The following is an 18,017-nucleotide window of genomic DNA, read 5'->3' as shown; positions in this document are numbered from 1 at the left end:
ATTAATAAATTTTATGGAATACATGAAAAAGTTTGCTTTTATATCCTCTAGAAATATTTCTGTTCCATATGCAGGTAACACTGTGATTCACTTAGATCAAGCATTAGCCAGAATGAGAGAATATGAGCGTATGAAGACTGAGACTGAAAGTAACACAAATGTCAGATGCACCTGCAGGATTATAGAGGATGAGGATGGTGCTGCTGCCCCGACTACGGTTGATAGTTTAGAAGGTGTGTTCTTGAATTGATTAAAAGTAAGACTCATTGCTCCATATATAAAAAAATAAGAGCCCCATGTGATGTGTAATGGGGATTTTTTTTTTTTTTTTGCGGTACGGGGGCCTCTCACTGTTGTGGCCTCTCCCGTTGTGGAGCACAGGCTCCGGATGCGCAGGCTCAGCGGCCATGGCTCACGGGCCCAGCCGCTCCGCGGCATGTGGGATCTTCCCAGACCGGGGCACGAACCCGCGTCCCCTACATCGGCAGGCGGACTCTCAACCACTGCGCCACCAGGGAGGCCCTAATGGGGATTTTTTGGACCACTTTTCTTTTAATTATCAGGGGTGCTAGAACTACATGGCTGTTCCATTATGTTATTTTAGCATAAAATCATCAGAGTTTAATATTCTTTAGAATTTTGCGTAAGTGTATACATATAACATCATAGACTTTATTTTGCTAATACAGCATTTTCTTTTTTAAAGCGGAAACTCCTATTATTGAAAATCATAGTTCACAGCAAGCTGTAAGTGAAGTTTCTACCGTCCCATGTCCTAGAATTGATACGCAGCAACTGGACCGGCAAATTAAAGCAATTATGAAAGAAGTCATTCCCTTTTTGAAGGTAAGCAATTAATTTTTAAAAATAAATAAACTGTTTTGTATTTATTTTTAAAATTCATACCAAAGACTCCATTGTAATAAATTAAGAAAATAGGTGAACAAAAGAGAAAACTAAAAATCACTCATAATTTTGTCACCCAGAGATAGCTCCTGTCAATATTTTGTCAACCTTTCTGTAATATTTTGTCCATGTATTTGTGCATTCTTCTTTTTTCAGATATTAATAATACAAACATCTTTCTGAATTGCTGTTTTCTACAACGTATTTTTTAATGGTTACACACTGTTGATTCATTATTCATTCAAAAATATTTGTAAGATGCCTACTTTGTCCACAAAACCTGGCATATAGTAGTGAACAAGTCAAAACCTTTGCTAACATGGAGCTTACATGCTAAGATGAGAATATGGATTAAAAAAGTAAATATAAAACATATAAGTAGATATATATCAGGTAGTCATACATGCCATGCAGAGAATTAAAATATGGTGATGTGATGGTGTCTATTTTTGACTGGATGATCAGGGAAGGCTAAATTTTAGACAGGGGTGTGCATAAGGAGCCAGCTTAAGGCAGGATCCTGCCAGAGAGAGGAAGGCTTTAAATTAGAAGCTAGCTTGGCATGTTAAGGAACTGGATGAAGGATCCTGTGGCTGTAGGAAATTTGTGTGAGATGATGTTGGAGAAGGGGGAAGGGCCAGTTACATAGAACATCATAGGTATGGTTAGGAGTTTGGATTTTGTTCGAAGTTCGAAGGGAAACTCCTAGAAGATTTTAAGTAAGAGGGAAACAAAGTCTGGTTTGTTTGTGGAGAATTAAATATAGGGCTCAGAAGAACAATGAGACAGGTGAGAAATGATAATGGCTTAGACAAGGGTGTGGCACTAAAGATGGGGAGAAGTAGACAGTTGGGATATATTTTGGAAATCCGGTCCTACTAACAGTAGGTAGGGTTACCTAAAGCCCAGCACTAGATAAGAGAAGGTGGCCTAGAACTGGGGCCCAGGATAAAAGTTGTGCAAAAGAGGAAGAGCCAGAGTTGACTAAGTAGGACTGCCAGCAGTGAGCTATGTTGATTGCTACTGTGAGGGCTGAGTATTCATAGAACAGAATTTCCTGTTATTTTGTCAGTTCCTGTTGTTAAACATTTATGTTTATTCTGGCTTCTTTTTCACTATTATGAACAATACTTAAATGATTTAGCTAAATTTAAATACACATCCCATTTTTATTTCCTCAGAAATAATTCTTAGACATAGAATTTCGAGCTTAAAGGTTATGAATATTTTTAAGGCTTTGGGGCCTTATGTGCATTGTCCCTCAGAAAGGTTAACAATTTATATTCCTACTAACTGAGAATAGTAAGCAGTACCATTAATTTTGTTTAATGACAAAAGGGGAGAGAAAGAAGCGTGCAAGCCAGGCCTTCTTTCTGAGATGGCCCCTTTTACATTCTCATTTTAAGTGGAAATTTAAAAAATTAAAAAAGAAAAGACGGTCTTTTCATTCAGATGTGGGAAACTCCAAAATACGTTGTCATTGGGCTCATTTCTTACAAGCTACTTGTACTTACCAATGTGTAGGATGTTGACAACAGAAAGTTGTTTCCATATAGTTACATTTCTTCCCTTGGTGGAAGTAATTGCTTTCTTTGGAATATTTTTTTTTTCTTTGGAATATTTTAAGAGAAGAGAGATCCTTGAAAAGGCAATTATAGAAACTGCTTTCTTTGAAGAGATGTGATAGCCAAGAGGAGAGAGAGGATCCATCTGTCTATGCCCAAATTATTCCATGTGAAAAGTGAAAAACTTAGCCTTTTCCTGGGCACCCACAGCAGCTCCAAATGGTTCTTTCTGTCTCTGCTTCCTCTTCTAATCTTTCAACACTTTTAAGGCTTGGGCACTTGCTGATACTTCTACCTGGAATGCTCTTCCTTCACATACCTGCATGGCTTTTTCCTTTGAACCCTCAAGCCTTTAATCAAATGTTACTTATTGGGTGAGCAGATCTGCCCTACTCCTTATCGCTTTTCTTTATCTTCATAGTGCTTGTCACCTTATAACCTATTTAATATTTGCTTATTTATTTTGTCTGACTCTCCTGTTACATGTAAGCTCCATGAAGTAATGGAAGATTTACATCAGAGATGTTAAACTGTTTTGGTTACTGTCTTACCAGTGCCAAGTATAGTACATGCAGGTAGTAGGTACTCAGTAAATAATTAATTAGTAAGTGAATGGATCCACCAAACCTTGACTTTGATTTTCAAACTGATCAAGTGTAGTTTGAAATATAGTTTGAAAACAGTTGGCCTGTAGAATCCAGATCAGATTCAGCATTGCTTATAAAACTTTTATAGCCTGGTCCCAGCCTCATAACTGTTCCTTCCCACATACCTTGTATCCTACTTGACATTGTTCAAAAAGGCACCTTGCCCATGTTACTTCCTTTGCCTCGAATGCCCTTCACCCTTCCTCTGGCAGTCACACCCTTGAGGACCCAGCTGAAGTATGTTAGCATGTACTTGCAGGCAGGATTTCTCCTTCTTTTAACTGCTTCTGGGATACTTGGTACATATGACAAAGTATCACAATTTTTTTGCCTGTATCTCCCCACTAGAATAATGTCTTTCTCGATTTCTTAGTATTTTCACTCAAGAAGGACTGCAGAGACTAGATGAAGGGAATCTGAGGAGATAAGACAAATACATCAGTTTCATCCGTTATTCCTGTGCATTTATTAAAATATGTATTCACCCCCTCACATATTTATATTCCTATAAATTATAAGAATATGTATATATTCTTATAGATAGATAGGTAGATATTCATTTAAGAGTTTGAAACCATTCCCTAAAGTAAATTGACAAACTGTTCAGGTTATTGCTTGCTTCTATCTTAGGCATAGACAACAAAGCATTACCTTTTTTCTTTTAGGTTTTTGTTTTATTGTAATTCAATAAATACTTTTAAACATGGCTTTTTGGTTAAATTAGGTTATATTGGTAGTGATATTTATTTGATATGTACAGTTATTTTCTAAGTGTTAAAAAAATATAAATGATTTAGCTTTATGTGTAGGGAATGCGACCATCTCAGGAAATTTTATTGCATTTACAATTTTGTGTCTGATTAAGTTATATCCTTTCATAAGGATCCCCTACTAAATTTAGCATTTCAGACAATTTCTGAGGCCAACAAAATGAGTAGGACTAATGGTCTGATTTTAACTACTTTATGATGTCTCATTTCACTTGAAATCTTGACTTTTTGGGTAAGATTATAGAACTTCTTTGTTAGTGTCAGCCTTACACCCAGTCACCTAAGCTAGACTTCCTAACTTTCTCTTACCCTCTGTCACCTGTGAGTCAAAAATTGATGTTTGAAAAAATTGATTTTGCCCCTGAGAGCAGTTAGTTTTACTTCCTTCTCTCCAATAGCATAACCTTAATTCATATCTTTGAAGTCGAGAGATTTCACCACTGCATATGGTTTAGTTTCCCAGCTTTATCTCTCACTGCTCTCCATCTAGATAAATACTCATTTCAAACTACTCAACATTTCCTATACCTGCCATTTCTTTTTCATATATCAGCCCTTTGTGCAACTAGTCATCATTGAAAATACAAAATGCTGTGACTCTTTTCTGCCTGACTGACCTTTCTTCAGAGCTCTGATATGCTACCACAGCTCCTTAGGGCACCTAGTGTGTGCTTCTTTTATGATCCTTATTTATTCAGCAAGTAATGAGTATCTCCTGTGAGCTAGCAACTGTGCTAGGTGATGAGTAAGAAACAGTCCCTGCAGTTTAAAAGTATCACCTCTGGACAGTGCATAGCTTGTAGTGATTGATGTGCTCATGATCTGACTCCTCCATTGGTATTTGATTCCTTGAAGACAGGGACTGTTGTCTTTTTTTTTTAATTGCCTGCCTTGACACATGAATTTTTTAAAAATGAGCTTCAATCCTTAGATTTAAGGGATCTTAGATATCATCTAGTTTGGCCACCTTTGGCCACACATTTAATGGAAGGGAAAAAAACCCCACAAACTTAACCTGAGTCAAGGTTAGAGGACCTGCCCAAATGAGTTTAGTGGCAGAAAGAGGATCAGAACCTTGAGGTTACTTGATAAGGATGTTTTATGGACTCACCTCAGAAAGTTAACTCTGGTTTGGATTATTATGTAGATTGCACATGCTTCTAAGGGAAGATTAAGGTGATGAAGAGAGTTGCCCAAAGGGGCTTGTTAAGAAAGGACAGTAGTTCTCAACTGGCTGTGATTTTGACCCTAATAACATTTTGTGATGTCTGGGTATGTTTTTTAGTTGTCAGAACTTGGGAGAGTGGAGGGTGCCATTAGCTTCTAGTGGGTAGAGGCCAGAGGGCTGCTAAATATCCTACAATGCACAGGATGTCAGCAGTGCCAAGGCTTAGAAGAGTTAGAAGATAACACAGAGGAAGTTGGGTGGAAGGTGAAGTGTGGTTGTGAGAGTAGTTGAAATGAACTGAACTGCAAATACGAGTACAAGGCAATATGGAAACCATGGCATGAGTAGTTCCTTAAAGTACAGAAAGGAAGTGATGGAAAATGTTGAATCAGCCAGTTTCTTTTACTGGCTATTATCTGCTATAGTGAATCAAAATTTGCAAACCTTTTAATGTTTGTACGGGGGAGCTTGGCTATTCTTATGAACGAAGTTTCCAAGTGTGCATCTAAAAGCTGAAGAGCTTATGCAAAAAAAAATACAATGTCATTATGTGGATTAATATTTTTTAAGCAAGATAAGTTATATCCTAACCAACTAGGACTTTTCTCAGGAGCACATGGATGAAATATGCTCTTCTCAACTTCTAACCTCAGTAAGACGCATGGTTTTGACTCTTACCCAGCAAAACGATGAGAGCAAAGAGTTTGTAAAGTTCTTTCATAAACAACTTGGAAGTATATTACAGGTAAGAGTTTGTACTTGTATGACTTCAATAAGTACCATGCGGTTAGGATTTTTTTTTTTCTGCCATTTTCTGGCATTACACAGCTTATTCGAGTAGATATTCATTCTAGCATCCATTTGGGATGACATTTTAATACTTCTTAGGTTATTGCTTACTTAGTTAAAAAAAGTTGGATTAGGGCCTGTGTCTTCATTTAACTTTATCATCTCTAAGGCCTGTCCCAACTCTAATAAAATTTTGTTTTGATTTTTCTTCTACCCAGTAAGAGCATTTCAAGTTTGAATTGTTTAAAAAGTATTCCATGATATTTTCTAAAATAATTTTTTTTACCAATCTGGGAAATTGTAGAAGCCGGAAGCTAGCTTTTGATTGTAGAGACTTCTTAGGCTGTAACAGTAACTTTAAATTATGTGACGGTTAGTGGTTTGTAACTGGGGGCAATTTTGCCTCCCGGGAGACATTTAGCAGTGTCCTCAGACCAACAGGCAGGGAGGGGCTGGTAGTAGCACCTTGTGGAATGTTAACAGTGCCAAGGATGAGAACCTCTGTGTTAATGAGTAGGGATACCATAATTACTCCACATAATAAACATCTTGACAGTTAAATTCACCAGTATGTTTTCCCATTGAAACAGTTCAGTGATGTGTATTATTGCTCCAAACTAGAAAATATGTTTTTCTTTTCATCTGTATTACAGAATTTTCCTGTAAAATTTTTCCTTGCTTCCTATTCTGTGTTTAAATTTGTTTTAGAGATAGTATTTTCACTTTGTCCATCATATTTTTAAAAACCCTAGGTTGATGTGCTTTTCCATCACTATAATTTTTCATTTTGTTTTTAATAAGACTGAAGTATAAATTTCAGGAAATCTATAATAATCTATATAAATCTATATAATCTATATAAATCTATAGTAATAGATCCTAAAGTGTCCTGGCTCTGTTTAATCTAGTTGTACTAACACATAAGGAATGTAAGACATCTGTGGTGTTATGCATTGTTTAAAAATGTTTAGGATAATTTTTAGGTAAATGTATTTTTATAAATCTAACTAGGTAACTTTTTCCTACAGAAAGAAAAAAACTCCATTTTAGAGTCAGGTTGAAAGAGAAACTGTTGATACTTTAAACGTTTTTGTTAATCAGGATCCATGTAGCCCTTCCTCAGTTTTGTCTACTGTTATAATTGTGGGAAGATTCCATATATTAATTTGCACGTAAAGTTTTTTTTCCTAAGTCTAAGAAAATCCGACTGCTTTTCTTCGTATTCCTAATTTTTTTCACAAGGAGACCTACATGAAGAATAAAAGTTAGTTTACATTAAATCTTGCCCAGAGTTGAAAATTCTTCTTGAGGTAGAGATTAAATTACTGTCTTCTACTTTTTCTCTTACGAAACCTATTCAGTGAATTTTTTTTCATGAAGGACCCAGGGTTTGTACTTCTCTCCATCACTGTGCTAGATAAGGTAGTTTTTTGGGAGGGAGGGGGCACTGAGCATTATAGTTGTTTGCCTGTTTTCTAAATAGCATAGTCCATATTTTTAGGAAGAAAGAAAAATAAAAGTGGTTTTGTAAAAACTGTGTAGAATATAGCAGACTTGTTCATTTGATGATGCTATATTTCAACTTAAATAGAACTAAAGTTTACTTTTAGACTGATACTGAAGAGAAAATTTAAATTAGAATGATTGGCTGCCTTACATAAAGGGGAAAACTTGAAAAGTATTCTAATGGTATTTTCTTCTCTCATGGCACTTCAGCTTTTCACTGTGGTTTATATGTATATCCTCTGGTACTGTGTGGGACCTCTTTTGAGATTAGGAATCCCTTATCTTATATATTTGTGGCTGGCAGTTATATTACATAGGGACTAAAGCTGTGGATGACCATATATTCTTTTGTATACTCTGTAAGCAGAACTAGCAAGATTCCCACTTAGTCATGTTTTTTGTAATATTAATATATCTTTTCTTAGCCTGTCTTAGTCATTAGTTTTAAGTTTTTCAATACTAAAAAGTAATAATATTGTTTTTTCTTTGGTGAGTATTATAATTTAAACTTAATTGTTTGTATTGCTTTACCGACAGTTGAAGTTTACTGTAATCTTTAAAGCTATTTGGTTTATCTTTGAACAGGATTCACTGGCAAAATTTGCTGGCAGAAAACTGAAAGACTGTGGAGAAGATCTTCTTGTAGAGATATCTGAAGTGTTATTTAATGAATTGGCTTTCTTTAAACTCATGCAAGATTTGGATAATAATAGTATAACTGTTAAACAGAGATGCAAAAGGAAAATTGAAGCAGCTGGAGTGATACAGTCTTACGCAAAAGAGGTAAATTACATGCATTTTGATTTTAGGAGTAGTTATAATTAGCATATAAATATAGTTCTTGATCATTATGAGTAATTAAAATCATACTTGACCTCAGCAAAAGTAGGTTTTTTAGTAATATGAGTTAATCAGGAATGCAGGTAGGAACGGGTGGCCGGAATTATCAGATAGCCACTTCACGTTATTGCCACTTACGCAGGTTTCCAGAAGAGAGAGGAGGGCTGGGATCTGGCCCTTGGCCAGCTGCCTGCAGTGGTTATTGCCAATCCCAGTAGATGCCCCAGGAGTATTTATCACCGCAGCCAACACTTACGCTTGTTATTAGTTAGGACTTTGGTTGTATATCCCTGTAGCTGCTTATATCCTGTTAAATTAGTCTTGATCACATATGTAATTGGATGTTTTTTTCCCCTCAACTTAAGGCATACCAGGAGGCTTTTTCCCTAGACAAGCAGGGAAATCTTTTCTTGACTCTAATCATGAGAGGGAAAGCAGGTCAAGACCCAAAACAGAAACAGATAACCCTTCTTCCTGAAACCTAAAGTGGATAAAGTCAAGCCATCTTTTTCACACTTTTCATAATGTTTTTATTGTAGACATAAATAAGTTTCACATCATTTCAGTCATTGCTTAGAGCTTGAAAAAAATAAAAGAGGATGATACTATAAAAAAATGATAGGAAGGGTTGCTTTAGATGGCGGAATCACGAGGCTCCTTCAGGGGATGAAAAGTGAGGTAAGCCATGGAGGGACAAGAGGAGTTTATAATGAAGATGAAAGGGAAGAGCATTCCAGGCAGAGAGAACTGTTAAGTGTAAAGAAAGACTCTTAAGGCAGGATTGAGTGTTTTGGAGAACAGAGAGAAGGCTAGGGAGGCAGGAACACTTGAAATGAGACGAGCATGTAGATGAGGTACACAGAAGTAGGAAGGACCAAGTTATGGAACCTTAGAAACGGTGGTAGGGACCTTATATTTTATTTTGTTGTAAGCATGATGGAAACTCATGGGAAAGTTTGGGATAGAGGAGTGACATAATCTCAGTTTAAGATTTGTCTGGATATGATACTGATTAGGAATTGTAGAAGAGTAGAGATGGAAGCAGAGAGACCAGTTGTAAGGCTGTTGCAGTAGTCCAGGTAAGAAATTATGTGTCTTATCTTTGAGTGTGTAACAACAGATACCTTTGGATGATTGAGTCAATAACGCATTCTGATAGTTTCAGTGTGGATAATAAAAGTAAAGTACAGGCTGGTTCCTAGTTTTCTGGCTTGTGCATTTGGGTGGATGAAGGGCCATTTACCGAGATTGGGAAGACTGAAGGAAGATGGGGTTTTGGAAGGAAAGGAATCAAAATTTTTGTTTTGGATTTAGTAAGTTCTTGATATTTCTTACACATCCAAGGAGATGTCTGGTAGACAGTGTTGCTTTTTGTTTTGTTCGTTTAAAAGATTTAAATGAAAGAGTTGAATTTACATTTCTAAGAAAACACTCAACTCTTTGGATGATGGTTAAAAAGTGCAGCATTTGTTAAGGTTTACTGAGTACTTAAGTGTAATGATGAATGGTTACCCCTAAGTTCTGCTTAATTGATTTGCTTATAGGCCAAAAGGATTCTTGAAGGAGATCATGGCTCACCTGCTGGAGAAATTGATGATGAAGACAAAGTATGTGCTAATAATTCTTTTGAAACAAAAGATTAAATAAGTAGCTTTTACCTTAATGTTTGAGAGCAAAGTATATCATAAAATATCCTTTCTTCTGACAAACTTTTATTTTCTTTTAAAAACAACTAAATTTAAAATGATTCTTTATATTTTTATTAGATAATAACTATTATTAATTTTTATGATAGACGTACTATATACCTTTGAAAAATGTACTTTAAGGAATTAATTACTCAAATTTATTTGTGGCTAGGACAAGGATGAGACTGAAACAGTTAAACAGACTCAAACATCTGAGGTTTATGATGGTGACGGTCCCAAAAATGTGAGCTCTGATGTCTCTGATCAAGAGGAAGATGAAGAAAGTGAAGAATGTCCAGTGTCTATTAGTAAGTCTGAAGGCTCTAGACTAGGTTTATACATTAGTTCTTTATAGATCGCTTATTGAAACAGTTTGGTGGAGTGGAATGATTATAGAATTAGATGTCAAACAACTCTGAATTTGAATTTCCATGTGACCCTGACTAAATTACCTGTCCTTTCTACACCACAGTTTTCTAGTACTTACTGTTTTGAAGATTTCAGATACTATATGTAAAGCACTCGAGCAATGCAGGAATGCAATAAATGGTAGCTATTATTAAGATTTAAGTGCTGAAGTTTTACTAAAAATTGTGTTATTAATCAACTTAGATTTGTCCAAAGCTGAAACTCAGGCTTTGACTAATTATGGAAGTGGAGAAGATGAGAATGAAGATGAAGAAATAGAAGAATTTGAAGAGGGACCTGTAGATGTCCAGACTTCACTGCAGGCTAACACTGAAACTACAGAAGAAAATGAACACGACGATCAGGTATTCCAGTGCAGACTAACACACCCTCCACCAGTCTTACTGTAACTACTAAAAAGCTGATTCTTTTTACAGAGGTTAAAATTTACAACTTCACCATTCTCATTTTCATGAATACAAACTACTTTAATATTCTTATTGAAATCCTAAACACTATTATTATTTTTGTATTTAGCAATGTTTACATTTAATAAAGCACTTCAAAAAATATGTTTTTTTGATAACAAGTCCTAAAAAACTATGTGATTACTTCAGAAGATCTGGATTTTTAAGTTTTATTTTTTCTAGTTATACGTGGAAGTGGTATGTAACAAAATAAAATCATTCCTTTTCCTACCTTCACCTCATCCTGCCCCAGAGGCAAAATTTTTTATGATTTCTTATGCTGTTTACCTCCTTACATCTGAATAATATGTGTGTGCATTTATTCATTTATGTATTAGGCATTACCTACTGACTTCTATTATAGCAGGTGAAGATTTTTAGGTCACTTACGGCTCCTCATTTAATTATATTAATCCTGTCCACCTCATTTAATTATACCTTTTGGTTAAATCTGTATTTAACCAAATATTTAGATTTAACCAAACTATGTAAATATTACTGACTGTTGAGCTAAGCAAATATTATTTATTGCTAAGTCTTATACATTTTTTCACCTGAATTTAATAATTGCCTCAATATTTTTATTTACTCTCTTTTCTTTCATCACAAACCCAAGTCTTTGCTATGCTCATCAATAGTTTTATAAACCTCTCAGTAGAATTTTCAACATGAATCAATTAGTCAGTTTTGTCCTTCCTGGAGCATTTTCCTTTCCTGCTCCATTCTGGGTTTGGCTCTTCTTTTAGACCTTTAAATAGCTACCAGCCTGGGAATGCCCCTTGTTGTTCTCTATTAGATCTCAGTTTCTGGAATCAAATCTTGCCTTTCTCTTCCTTGGTTTATTACCTCATTTTGGTGGAGCACATCTTCCAGTAGCTCTCTAAGAGTGCAAAGAATATTTTGAGACTTTATTATTGTCTAAGAAAACTTAATGCTTCAGTGTTGAAAATCATTTTCCCTCAGGTCTTTGAAGGCACTGTCCTTCTAGTTTTCAGTGTTGCCAGTGCCTTTCTTTATTCTGATTCTTTGTATATATCTTTTTTTCTTTCTAGCTCTAGAAGCTTTCCCTCCATCCCCCCACCAGAGTTCTGAAACTTTACAGTGATATACATCGTTGCAGGTCTTTTTTCATTCACTACACTAGGTACTCAGTTGTCTTTTCAATATAGCATGTTCTTCAGGTTTGGTCAATTTTCTTTTATTTCCTTTATTTCTTCCTTACCATTTTCTCTTCTTTTCTTCTGGAATAAATGTTATCAAACGTTATTAGCTCTCATGGGTTGATCTAATTTTTTCCTCTCTTTTATTGTCTCATTGCTCTTTCTCTTTTACTTTTTGGGAGATTTCTTTGACCTTAATACCTATGTGAAATTATTTTTGTTTCAACTGTTATATTTTTAATTTCTAAGTACTTTTTTCCTGATTGTTACTTTTTTATAGCACCCTATTACTTCATTGAAGCAATATTTTCTCTTACCCACCTAGAGGCTTTCTTTAAATATCCACTGTACCTTTGGTGCTTATATTAAAGAATAATACATCAAAAAGCCAGTTGGGGTTCTTTTGGGCTTCACCATAGGGTAGCCGAGTGTATAGCTTTTTGACAGAAAATCGCAAATATTAATTCCTATTGGTCTTTTCTCTGGGGTGGTTTAGTTTCTCCAAAGTAGGGAGGGTCCTCCAGTCTCCTTCTGCCTCCTTGGCTGTTGGTGTTCTGCAGTTAGGTGTAGGATTAGGGCTGAGGGTCCCACCTCTATACAGACTTGCACTAGATCTTTCTGTTTCAGTGTGACACTTTATCCTGTCTTCACTTGTGCTTTCTGCAGCCTACCCCTTTCCTGGTGGCCCCTGGTCTGAGGCTCACTAGTTCATTTTCTCCAAAACATAATCTCGCATTTTCTGTTGAGCCTGGGAGAGGGAATCTAAACGTCCACATATTTCTTAAACAGCTTCAAACAACCACCAGCACCGTCCCCCTGTCACCAGCTCCCACCCCACTACTGTACTCCTTCCTTCCTAGAATCTGGTACACCCAGTTATGAGGTGAGTCTTCAGTTTTCTGTCCTCCTGCAGAAGGCACTTAGCTCTGTTCATCTTTCTCTCCTCCTCGTCATTTCCTCTTCCTTTCACTTAACATCTGCATATAAACAGGTGTCTTTTAGTTTCATTTAAGATAGAGTCTGGTCTGAAAAAAAACAATGAAAACTAGTGGAGTCCATAACATTCAGTTCCTTGTGTTACTGTAAGGCTAAGAAGAGGAGCCCTTGTACTGAGCTGCCTTGGAACTGCAGCCACCGCCTCCTCCCTGAAACACTTTTAGGAGGTGTTTTAAAATTCCCCTGTCTGAGGTCTCAGGGTGGACATACCACACTTACCAAGCATCTCCTGTATAGTGACCATATATTTAGGCCCTACTATTAAGACACCACTTTTTCCTTCCAGGTTCCACAGCATGATTTTGAAAAATCAGCGGAAAGCAAAAATGTCCCATCAGAACAAGAACCCACTACTAGTAAAGGTAAGAAATCTAAATAAGTTTCAATGTTAAGATTATCTGAAGTGCCCTTTATGTGCTTAAAAACAAAAAAATCTAAATTCTTTGAACTTTCATTAGAAGTTCAAAGGTGTTTTGGACCTGATGTATGTCTTTTTTTCCTCCATAAATCCTTTGTAGAAAACACGAGGGCTTTGTTTCTGCAAACAGCTGTTAAAGAATAGTTGACAAATATTTAAACACAGAAAAAAATTTTGTAAGGAAGGTATCTTTAGATACCAATGTGGGGGATTTTTTAAAAATACCCATTCCTGGGCCTTACTCCTGAAAATCCTATTTCATTAGAAATCAGGTGCATTTCAGGTATCTAATATTTAAAGCATCCCCAGATGAATCTGGTGAAATAAATTTGGGAAGCATTGATAAGGATAATTTCTAGTTGCCTTTTCTTTTGGGTCTTAAATGTCTTGATTACTCTCATTTATACAGTTTAGTCTTTATTTGGTATAATAGTAAATTTAATGACAGTTATATTACACTAATGTTAAGACTTTCTTTTGATGACAGATGACCAAGATAGCACTCCTGTGAAGCCCTGTTACCTCAATATCTTGGAAAATGAGCAACCTTTAAACAGCACTGTCCAAAAGGACGCTCTTACTACCATCGATTCATCTAATCAGCCTAACGCTTTGCCTTTACCTTTAACTGAAATTGAAACCTTGGTGCCTAGAGTCAAAGAAGTTAAATCCACCCAGGAAACTCCTGAAAGCTCTTTGGCTGGAAGTCCTGATACTGAATCTCCAGTGTTAGTGAATGACTATGTATGTATCATTTGCATTTCATTTCTGTGCATATTTTTTCATTTTCAGGTTAACATTTCTAGTATATAAACACAACTCTGCTTTGTGTTTAGGTTTAGAAACTGTCGGAACATTTTTATTTCTTACTCAGATTTATTTTAAACTTGAACAGAAGAGTGATAGTGAATTAAGATGACCATCTCAAAACCTAAAATTCCACTTTTCATAGTTTTGAGAAGCAAAGAGATGAGTTTTATATGGAAACCTTGAGGGAGTTCAAGTTCAGATCTAAAGGGGTAGTGATATGTGAATCATCTCTTACGCCATCCACGCTTGACTTCTCAACAGTTTGAAATACTTCATAATCTTTGATAACCCTGAAAGTTTACATTTGGGATGGGAAATAAAGCAGTTTGACAGCACTAGAGTCCCTAGCTCTGTATAGGGAATGACAGAAAAGTAAGCTAGCAAATCTGCATTTATGATGTAAGTAGCTGAGTTTAGTTTTACTCTGGACGTTTGTTTCAATTTAATTTTATAGCAAATAGGTTTTTTTTGGTGGATCCTTGGGCTGTATATGTTATATATACTTTACTTTCTCTTGTCAGTAAAAATGAAGGGATTTGTAATAATGTACCTTTAGGTCTAAAGAATGTGTTTCACATATTTTTTAATTAACATCAGTTTTCTGCCTAAAGATATACTTATGATTTCACAGCTTCTCAGCAAGGGGGCTTATAATACTTCAAAACATTACTCTCTTAACTGTTTTATTTGCTTCACTACCTGTAAAATTTTGCATTTAAAACTGTGAAAGTTACTAGATTTGTTCTTGTTATCATTTGATGAGTGCATAGAATTACTGTAGGAGGCATTCAATCAAAATTAACTTGAAATTAGATCTTAGAGGGTCTTGAATTTGAATTTTAGGCAGGGAACACTACTGAAGGTCTTGGTGCAAGAAAGTGAAATGGTCAAAGTCACTGTTTTTGAAGATGAATCCAATGACTATGTAAGAAGTGTTGTCAAGGAAGCTGTGTTAGGAGCCTCCATTATCATATAAATACAAAATGAGCTGAATAGAGAGACAGGGGTGAGAAATGTTTCAAGAAAAAGAAAAACCTAAGGTTTCTACTGGGTAATTGGTAGAATGATGATACTATTAAAAATCAAAGAACTAGGAGAATAAAAGACTTCAGTTTTCAGGAAAACAGTGTGAGGTGTTTTTTAGTAACTTTTGTGAGTTACTAAGTTCATACCTCATCTTTCTGTTTGAACCTCTGGAGTTGATACTGAAAGTCTGTAGGGGCTTCGCTGGTGGCACAGTGGTTAAGAATCCGCCTGCCCATGCAGGGTACACGGGTTCGAGCCCTGGTCTGGGAAGATCCCACAGGCTGCGGAGCAACTAAGCCCATGTGCCACAACTACTGAGCCTGTGCTCTAGAACCCGCGAGCCACAACTACTGAGCCCATGCACCTAGAGCCCATGCTCTGCAACAAGAGAAGCCACCACAATGAGAAGCCTGCACACCGCAACGAAGAGGAGCCCCCACTCGCCGCAACTAGAGAAAGCCTGCACGCAGCAGTGAAGACCCAACACAGCCAGAAAGAGAGAGAGGGAGAGGGAGAGGGACAGGAAGAGGGAGAGAAAGAAAAAAGGAGGGAAGGAAGGAAGGAAGGAAGACAGACTGTAAATGTTTACTTATATTCTGCTGGATACAGTTCTGATGCATTCTATAAACATATCAAGTAATAAGAGTAGTTCTAATTATTTTAGCCCTCAGTATTACTATTGCTATTTTTTCCTCTAACCTGTGTGAACTGGCTCTTTGTTTTATAAAATGAGGACAGAAAAGCTTGACTGTGTGCCCATAGTTGCAAGTGTGTAGCCCTTCCCGTGAACTCTAGATTTCTGTTCTATTCACTGAGCTGAATATAGAAGAAAAGCAAATATGATAGAATTACTGACATATATACACATGTAAGAATCCACTTTATCTCCTGGCATGGATTACTTTGGTTTAGATCCAGAGGTAGAGTGGATTGCCGTCATTAAATATAATTTGTTAATCTTATAGGAAGCAGAATCTGGTAACATAAGTCAAAAATCTGATGAAGAAGACTTTGTGAAAGTTGAAGATTTACCACTTAAACTGACAATATATTCAGAGGTATTTTGCTCTCTTTAATTAAAGTTGTCCTTATATAACAAATATTGTTAAGGTGAAAAATGATTTTGTATTTTTAATTTTCATTCTAAAGGCAGATCTAAGGAAGAAAATGGTAGAAGAAGAACAGAAAAACCATTTATCTGGTGAAATATTACGTGAAATGCAGACTGAAGAACTAGCTGGGAATTCTCAGACACTAAAAGAACCTGGTAAGAGTTATCATTTTAAACCATATCATATTGAAAAGCTACTGAATCTTGATACTGTCATTTTGTTTTGTTTTTTAAATGTGCTACTAGTACCTGGAATATCTAAGATAAACATTAGAAAGGAAGCGTAGTTCTATAAAAATTTGTTCAGCTGCCCAATTTATAAAATAGTATTATCAGATAATTTTTTTCTGTTTTTAGGGTTTTTTTTTGCGGTACGTGGGCCTCTCACTGTTGTGGCCTCTCCCGCCGCGGAGCACAGGCTCCGGACACGCAGGCTCAGCGGCCATGGCTCACGGGCCCAGCCGCTCCGCGGCATGTGGGATCCTCCCGGATCGGGGCACGAACCCGTGTCCCCTGCATCGGCAGGCGGACTCCCAACCACTGCGCCACCAGGGAAGCCCCTGTTTTTAGTTTTAACAAAGTAATATATGCACATGGCTTAAGAAAGAAAAGTATAAAGCAGTTAGTGATGATTGGCAAGAGCCTGTTTCTTTTAATTATTGGTTTTCAGTTCTTTTGGAGGAGACCCTCTAGATCTCTGAATACTATTCTTATAATTTTTCTTAATTTTAAAAATTAGATAATTTTCCTATCTCCCAAATGGAAAGTATTTAGACCTACCTCTTCTTCTTTCAGTGTTTATATTATTTTTGGTTTTCCTGTTACCTTTGTTCTTATAAATAGATACATTTTCTAGTTCCATCAACTTTGGTCATTACCCAGCTACTTGCTCCTCCCCTTTTCTTTCTGCCTTCTCTGTTCAGTGTTACTCATATTCTTACGTTATTAACATTATTAAAGTAAACACACTTACATTCTGTTTTTGTAACTATAATAATTGAATCTTCTATAATTTCCTGAAGATGATTCTATATAAATATGGTTTGTTGCAGAGCCAAGTTATAGTCCCAGATTTCATTCTTTATGGGTCTAATAGCACAACCCAAGGGCCACTCAGAGGAGCACATTTCTTGCATCAAGGTCAAAGATTTTCTTTTTGTTCATCAATTCATCAGTTGATTAAACTCATATAAGATTTTTTGTTTTTTTTTTAAGAAATAGGGTGAAGAGAAGTGCAAACCAAATGTCAAACCTTCAGTTAATTCCTCACTCTTCAGCCCATTTCTGCCTGTTAGGACTCAGTTGGTACCCTCTGCACTGCCGCCTGTCCTAGTGTGTCTAGGCTGCAGCTTCCTCCCCTCTTCTCTGTGCCTCCATCTCCTTCGAGCATCCTGGGAACTTGTTGTGGTTCGCCATCCTCTGTTCTCTCACAGCCACTCTTCTTCTGTTGGTCTGGGTTTATTCATTTTTATACTTCTTTTCTTTTTTTTTCTAGTGGGGCTTTCTTTTGGAGAGAGAGGAAATATCTGCTTAGTCTGCCGTCTTAAAATGGAAACCCTTACCTGTGCCTTTTAAACTCTTGCTGTGTGTTATCAGGGAATTATTGTAGCAAACTAAGTTTCTTTTGTAATAACTTTATATTAGAAGTGAAAGTTTTAATGGAAGAGAGCAGTATTAAACTAAATTCTATAAGGTCTTAACTTAGTAAGTAATTTATAAGGCATTAACTATGATTCTGTTTT

The 18,017-nt window shown here is 36.3% G+C and overlaps 1 protein-coding gene across 36 annotated transcripts in view; it reads left to right on the top strand.

The window, feature by feature from the left end:
* Positions 1–18,017, top strand: part of PCM1 (pericentriolar material 1) — a 106,576-nt gene that overhangs the window by 69,806 nt on the left and 18,753 nt on the right. For 18 of the 36 annotated variants that reach the window (XM_089903505.1, XM_089903521.1, XM_089903502.1 and 15 more), the window contains 12 exons: positions 75–233; positions 707–846; positions 5,667–5,801; positions 7,937–8,134; positions 9,736–9,798; positions 10,052–10,187; positions 10,492–10,652; positions 13,197–13,272; positions 13,798–14,072; positions 16,130–16,222; positions 16,314–16,431; positions 16,633–18,010. In XM_089903505.1, the coding sequence (XP_089759631.1) occupies positions 75–233; positions 707–846; positions 5,667–5,801; positions 7,937–8,134; positions 9,736–9,798; positions 10,052–10,187; positions 10,492–10,652; positions 13,197–13,272; positions 13,798–14,072; positions 16,130–16,222; positions 16,314–16,431; positions 16,633–16,859 (1,781 nt within the window). In that variant the 3' untranslated portion in view covers positions 16,860–18,010. Of the gene's footprint in view, positions 1–74; positions 234–706; positions 847–5,666; positions 5,802–7,936; positions 8,135–9,735; positions 9,799–10,051; positions 10,188–10,491; positions 10,653–13,196; positions 13,273–13,797; positions 14,073–16,129; positions 16,223–16,313; positions 16,432–16,632; positions 18,011–18,017 lie in introns of those variants that run through there. The other 18 variants (XM_089903522.1, XM_089903517.1, XM_089903529.1 and 15 more) reach the window with 5 other exon arrangements.

The sequence above is a fragment of the Delphinapterus leucas genome, chromosome 21, assembly GCF_059928025.1.
Source record: "Delphinapterus leucas isolate spDelLeu-1000000601 "Yukka" chromosome 21, BTC_Dleu_Yukka2, whole genome shotgun sequence".
NCBI classification, from domain to species: Eukaryota; Metazoa; Chordata; class Mammalia; order Artiodactyla; family Monodontidae; genus Delphinapterus; species Delphinapterus leucas.
The sequence above is the reverse complement of the archived record's forward strand: the minus strand, read 5'-3'. Positions and strand labels throughout refer to the sequence as shown.